Raw genomic sequence first — 7014 nt, forward strand, 5'->3', positions numbered from 1 at the left:
AATGCTCATAATTATACTCTGGCAAGGAGTGAAACACCAAGAAGAGAGAAAAAGGAGGAAGGAAAGAAAAAGGAGGAAGGAAAGAAAAAGATTCAAAGGTGATATGTGCTGTAGCATCTCATTAGGAAACAAAATCTTTTGATTTTGACTGTATTACAGAGAAAGTGGAGGAGATGCAGGATGCTTTCCTCCCCTCCCCACCCCCCCAAAAAAAAAAAAATTAGATAGAGCCTAACCAGGATTAACATGCTTAGGAGAGAAGCAGATCCAGCGCAGCAGCCGTGCTCCAGGGAGCAGGGAGGCTGCAGGGATGGACACTCAGCCTGAGGATCCCATCTCTTACTTTGTGCTCATCTTCTCCAGCTGAATAAAAATGCTCAGCCCAGCCTTAACTGAGCTGAAACTCCTTATGCAGAAAATACCATGAAGTAGGTAAAATGTATCTATCAGGGCCCAGATCTTCCAAACTGCCCACCAAATGCACTGGTACACCTGGCCCCAAAATCAGGTCTTGCTCACTGAAGACCACAGAGCTCCAACAATCAAGTAACATCTCCTGTGGATGCTGGCTTTGCCTGTCATCACACGTCACGTTTAATTCATCGCCCAGGCATGGTTCTGGTGCCAAGTCCCTCTCCACATCCTCCCCAAACTGAAATGTTCACAATTCTGTGTCCTGGCTCAGTGCCCAAAAGAGAAGGAAGCCAAATTCTCCAAGTCTTTAGTGAAAATTGGAAGTGATGCCCCAGTCATTTCGGACTTTGGCTCATGGAACTGAAAGCTGGATGCGGGCAGGAGGGTCTGAGCGGTGAGCTGGGAGACAATGGGGAGAGGAAAGGCAGCAGCGCCCAGCGGGATGGGGCTGTGACACTGGGACTGTCTGCCCACGGTGCTGCATCACCCAGCTGGGACCTACAGGGAGAATATTATGCAGGTGCACAGGGAACGCAAGAGATACAGAGAAAGGCAATATCTTTTATTGGACAAGTTTTCAACACCCAAGTCTCTTGAGCCTAAAAGCTGAACCACAATTTCAAACAGCAGCAGCCAGGCTAATCAAAAATGCTCGCTCTCCTGCAAACCTTGTTTTGCTCAGAGCCCGACACTGTCACGGTGCTGTTGAAATGATGCTCAGCCACAAGAATCTTCCTCCACGAAGAGGACTACAGTGAATTCTCTTACTGGCCCATGTGACAGACACCTAGAAAGCCTGGCTTTGGTTTCCAGCTGGCAAAATTGCCTGAACTTCCAATGCTCAGCAAAACCAAGAGCTGGGTGAGTTGGACCAGGGCTCCGCGGTGAATTCTTGCCCAAATCTGGCACTGTCACAAATGAAACACCCTTTGCTGCTGAGATCAATCAGAGCCATCCTTGGGCATTTCTACAAATCGTCCCTACACTGATTTGCTCTCTCTCCCCTTCCTATTTGCTGCAGGCGCCTTCACAGCTCAGGGCTTTGCATTGCTTTGCTAAGCATGTCTGGAGGGTGATTAATGAAATGTTTTGGTGAAAAGGGCCAGGTTTCCTCCTCGCTGTTTGCTGATGGCACCGCTGCCAGGAGTCTACACGAGACAGCGGGTCGCACCGTGGGCTTCCATAGAGCAGCAAGGCTTTGCCATGCCAGCAACAAGCACCCGATTGTAAATCCTGGGCCCATTCTGACTGCCGCTATCTTCTGCCCCTGCAGGTAGTCCCTGATTTACATCAGCTGAGAAGATGGGGTGCTGATTTTAGGGGAGCAGTGTTCATTTGCACTGGGTTATGGCTGGAGCAGGGCAATGCCAATGCCTGCCCGCACTGGGCTGGGAGCGAAGTGACACAGGACCGTGATGTGGAAGGGTCAGGCTCAGCATGACACTGATGCGGAGGAGATGCAGAGCTGGACAGCACAGGGCAGCTAGGAGAGGGCGTTGGGAATAGAATTCTCCTCTTGCACAAGGAAAGCCTGACTGGTTAACAATAGGGTAACCCTACTGGTTCCAGGGGCACCCTTACTGGTCTGCACTGGTTCGAAAGCAGACGCCAGCCCAGGGCACACAGACAGGGCTGTGCAGGGGCTCTGCTCCAGACACCAGGGACCCTCCAGCCTGGTGCCCTCCTACCATCACAAACCCCTCGTCCACACACCCCCCAACCTCTAAAGGGACATTGTGACCACCCTGCGGCTCACTCCCTGTGCTCCCCCAGCCTGACCCCAGGTCACCACTGAAGATGGGCTCCCCACACCCCAGGAGTGATGCCCAGGGCACAGGGACAGCCATGCTCAAGCCAGTCGCTTCCTCGCTATGGACTTCAAACCTACTTAAGAAAGCAAATAGCCAGGCAAAGAGCGTACCCCTGAGGTGTGTAGCTCCTTCCCACCTCTCTCACAGTCATTCCCCACCCCACGCTAGGAGCAAGCCCGAACCATGGGGACCTTTCATGTCCCTGCTCCGTCACTGCTTCCTGACATCAGCCTGGCCCTGTCCCCCAGCCCCAGGGCACTGCCGCGGGATCCAGCAGCAGGAATCGCAGAGCCAGGCAACTCCAGGGGAGAACCAGACGACATCTCCAAACCTGAGCACAAGCGAGCGGTGCAGGCACAGCCCCCTCGTCCAGTAGCCTGGGCTAAGCCAAAAGGCAGCAAGTAGATCCCTCCAGTGATCCCAAGTGATCCCCAGCCCCCAAATACAGCAGAGAGCACTGGGAACCACCAAGTTTGGCTCCTTCCACCCTGTGCTTCACCCACCTGCCTTTTCCCTTTCTGAAGGTTTCTGGTCCCTCTTCCCATATTAAAACCAAGGAATTACTGGTATCTCCCATGTGTCCGAAGCCTGGGAGCAACCAAAGTGCATCTCTGTTGAAATAAGGAAACTGGAGAGCAAGGACTGGAGGGGGGAAGCAAACGCATGGAGGCAAAAATGGGGAGTTACACCAAGGCGAAGAAACCAGAGGTGGGCACGGGCATGCAGGAGCCAGAGGATTTCAGGCTTGGATATCAACCCCAGCCCTGCTGCCAGTTCAGCGCAGGTTTCAAAATCCCCATCAGCATGAGCGGATTTAAACCAGAGGAACCGATACTCACGTTTCTGAGAAAGGTATTAAAAAAGACAAGCAGCCCTATAATTAACCCCCCAAAAGACACCGGCGTGAACTGGGAGCCGCCAGCCAGCGAGTGCTGCAGGACCAGCGTGCAAAACCTGCGGGCAAACTCACCTGAATCCCTGACATCCTAAAACGGGCTCAATCCGCCCCCGCACAGCGCTCCACAGCCCAGCCCACCCCGCAAAACGTGCTCCGAGAACCGCGGGGGCCGAGCAAGGCGGGGGGAGCCGGGACAAGGAAAACAACTTTACCTAAAGGGTCTCAAGGTGACGAGGCATCTTCTGACCATTATCTTCCCATCCGCGTTGACTGTGATCATCGTTCGAAGTTGAGCGGGGAGGAGGCGTCCCCCGCACCCCCCACCCACCGAGGCAGCGAGCGGGGCTCAGCGGGCGGAGCGCGGGGCTCCGCGGGGGCGCATGGCGGGGCGCGGAGCGGGCGCGGAGCAGCCTCCTCCCCGCCCGCCCTCAGCCCTACCCGCTGCCGGCCGAGCCCATCGCCGGGGCCGCTCCGCTCCGCTCCGCGCAGCCCGTGCGGGGCGCCGCGCCGCCCCCTCCCTGCCCCGCTCCGCGCCGCCCCCTCCCTGCCCCGCTCCGCGCCGCTCCGCGCAGGAAACTCCGCCCCGCGCAGGCTGCGCCGGCCCCCGCGCGCCATCTAGCGGCAGCGGGGGGCGCCCGGGGGGTTATTCCCGGGGGCGGGGGGTGCCGTGCTTCCCTCGGGATGGATGGGGAGAGACGTTTTTTTGGGGGGGAGAATGGCCGTTTGGGGGTCGCATCTCGCCAGCGTGGTGACTTTGGGAGCCGGGGGTGACCCTTGTGAAAAGGGGGGGGGGGGTTAAACCAGAATCGCCACTGTGCAGCCCCCGCGGGGGGCTGTTTGCTTTGGGGGGCTGCAAGAAGCAGGGTGAGCCACACTTCTGGGGAGAAGGGGGGGGTCTGAAGTCAGGCTCGGGCAGCACCAGCCTGCAGCTCTGCTTCCCCATCACCCTGTTTTATTTCTAGGGGATCACAGTCACAGCCCACAATGTGGCTTCCCAGTGTCCCCAGGCACCCCCGGGTGCTGCCAAAAGGACCAGGGTGGCATGGTGGGGGCGCTGGGGCAGGGAGGCATCCTTGGGAAGACAAAGAAGTGGCCATGAGAGCTGAGGCAGGAGAAGCAGCTGCTGAGCTCAGCAGAGGTGCTCCCGGCTCACACGTGAAAGGTGACAGGCACAAAAAGCCTCCCAGAGCTTGGGACTTAAAGGAGCTGGACATGCACAGAGCCCAGGGGCGCCCCATTTCCATCCCGGTCTCCAGGGCGCCCAGCCGCCCCACCAGCCGTGAGGGAGGGGACGCGTCGCCCTGCGGGGTGAGCACCAAACCGCCAAGAGCTGGAAGGAGAGCGTTGTCCTCGGTGTGCACGTTTGGCCAGGCCCCAGGACAGGACCAGGCTGTTGTCCGGGGGGGGTTGTGGTGCAAACAGGGCCCCCTCGTGCCATGCTGTCCCCATGGCTGGCCATCCCTCTCTGCACTGCATACCACCATGGGCACCATAAAGCTGAAGGTGACACTGGGGGAAAGCTGTCCCTTTGCCTTCCCCATGGTGGGACATTCTCCTCCCATGGCCCTTCCCAGACCTTCTCCATCCTGCTTGCTTCCCTGGGTGAGAAACATCCCTCCAACCCCAACGATCTGACGTGGCTCAACCATCTACTGCCAGCATCTACCTCCCAGCACCACGCAGCCAACCATCCCCTTTTACAAACTAATTGCGGGGTCTTTCACTTGTGCAGAATCATGATGTTTTCCCATGAGGGTGATGAAGGAGAAATGCCGTACTAGGACAGTTGTGATACCGTAACTTTGATTTCCATAGGGATCCCAGGCACTCACTCTGCTTCCTTCTCCGTGGTGTAAACCAGGAGTGGCTGCAGTCAGCAGAGCTCCAGGTAGCATATGCTGCAACAGCATCCGCCACAGGCGAACTCAGAGATGAAAGACAGCTGGAAATTTTCCACAAAACAGCACTTTCTCCCCATGAAACAGCACTTTTTTGCCAAGGAGAAGTGAGAAGAAAAACCACTTCCTTTCGAGTTTCGTAAATACAAAAGGATTTCTGTGTTTATCCACAGTTTTCATGGGCAGAGGACAGGGAAAGAGTCATTGCCACACCAGGTCTGAGCAGGATAACACGGGGCTGAGGCAGGTGGACACACAGACATGCTGAGGGTTTGCAGAAAGGATGGCCCCGAAGCAGCAGTCAGCGCTGTCAAGCCAAATTCAAACCCTTTGTTCTCCCTACTCTTCAACATCTCAGCAAGGACATCCCACCCCAAAGCCCATCCCATGGGAACCTTATGGACATGACCATGCAGACCCCTTGGGCTGGACAGACACCCAATGCCAGGGTGCCTCAGTCTCTGTCATTCTGGCGCCAGCCAGCAAAAAATAAAATAATAAAATAAAATAAAGCAGAAATCTGCTCTTGGCAGTCCCCATTCAACAAGCTTTTATTTTGGCTCCAGCCAGCACATTAGTCGGCAACTGTCCATTAGCCTGCACGGCAGCACACAGGCATTAGCGAAGTTGTAACAGCCCCATTAGCAATGTGCAAAACCTCATAAACATGATTAGCGGGGGAGTCCCAATGTGCAGGGACACCTCTGCAGCCAGGCAGGGGAGGGATGGAGCCACCAGAGCTGGCTGCTGCCCTTGCTGCAGGTCTCCTGCCTCTCCCTGCAGAACATCGAGCCTCGTCCCGAGTCCACATGGGAGAGTGATTGTCCAGAGACTGGGACACGTCTGCCACTCTCAACTCCTGCCAGCACCATCCCATGCAGCATCCGTCACCCCATGGATAAGAATGTGGCATTCACTGGTGCCACGGGGCCCTTGTCCCCAGTGAGAAGCGCTGCAGCAGAAGGTTCCTTCCCTGTGCTGCTGCTTGAAACAAAAAGCTTAATTAACTGCCCGCTCGCTGTCTGTTTAGAGGGGTAAATCTAAATTCCAAGGATGGCAATAAAGTGGTGAATTATCTTCTTCAGCAGCTGAGAAGCGATGGCCCCAAAAATCATGTGCTGAAGTTATACATACACACACATGTATATTTCTTATTATTACAAATCAGGCAGCAGCAGAGAATGGAAGGAACCTGTTCAGCAGCCAGCTGGTACAAAAGAAACCAGTTTTCCACCAGTTAGAGCCCCTGCCCAGCCAGAGGTAGACATGGAGCATCTCCAGTACAGGCTCCAGATGCCACCTCCACCATCCTACCTGTGACCTGGGGCAGAGCTGCAGTCCCAGCTCCAACACCAGAGCATCCTCCAGCAGCCAGACTCACTCTGCACTGCTGGACCGGCAACAGACCTCAGGAATTTTCAACTCAGCTTAAGTAACCATATTAGCACAAGTCCCAGAGCTCCCTAACCCAGCGATCGCTTTTGGTGAGCAATGCCTGAGTGCTGCCAGGGCTCCAAATGCACCGCAGGACCCTCCAGAGAGTCCCTGCTCCAGCCCAGGACCCTTCTTCAAAGCTTTGCAAAACCTGGGGCTCAGACTCTGCCCATGTTTCTTCTTGGAGCTTCCTCTCGAGCCTCAAGCTACTGGGTCTTCATGGAAAAATAATGATCACAGAGGAGTAGAATCACAGCAAACCATTGAGCTGTAATGTGCTACGACAAGCTACTTTCTCAAGTTCTCCCCGTGCACAATTTTGCCCTTGAGAGAAGAAATATAATTTGATTGCAGGAGCTGCAATGCCCAAATGCTTTGGGCATAAGCTCACTTAGTCACAGTAACTTCTCCATCCCCCTCAAGCGACATTGCTGGGTACAAGGCGCTCTTTATTGATATAAAACAGCTTAGCTCCATCACTGGCTCAGCCTCAATTACTCCATTCACGCCTCTGTCCATCTCTGTAGCAACAAGGCGGAAAGGCTTCGAGCCTGGTACT

General features: G+C 55.4%; 1 protein-coding gene across 2 annotated transcripts in view; it reads right to left on the reverse strand.

Annotated features, from left to right (window-relative positions):
• The window catches only part of MGAT5B (alpha-1,6-mannosylglycoprotein 6-beta-N-acetylglucosaminyltransferase B), a 63477-nt gene extending 60074 nt beyond the window's left edge, over positions 1–3403 (reverse strand). For both annotated transcript variants that reach the window (XM_065647920.1, XM_065647919.1), the window contains exon 1: positions 3336–3403. In XM_065647920.1, the coding sequence (XP_065503992.1) occupies positions 3336–3403 (68 nt within the window). The remainder of the gene's footprint in view (positions 1–3335) is intronic.
• Positions 3404–7014: the final 3611 nt, after the last annotated feature.

Source organism: Caloenas nicobarica, chromosome 18 (genome assembly GCF_036013445.1).
Source record: "Caloenas nicobarica isolate bCalNic1 chromosome 18, bCalNic1.hap1, whole genome shotgun sequence".
In the NCBI taxonomy this organism is placed as follows: Eukaryota; Metazoa; Chordata; class Aves; order Columbiformes; family Columbidae; genus Caloenas; species Caloenas nicobarica.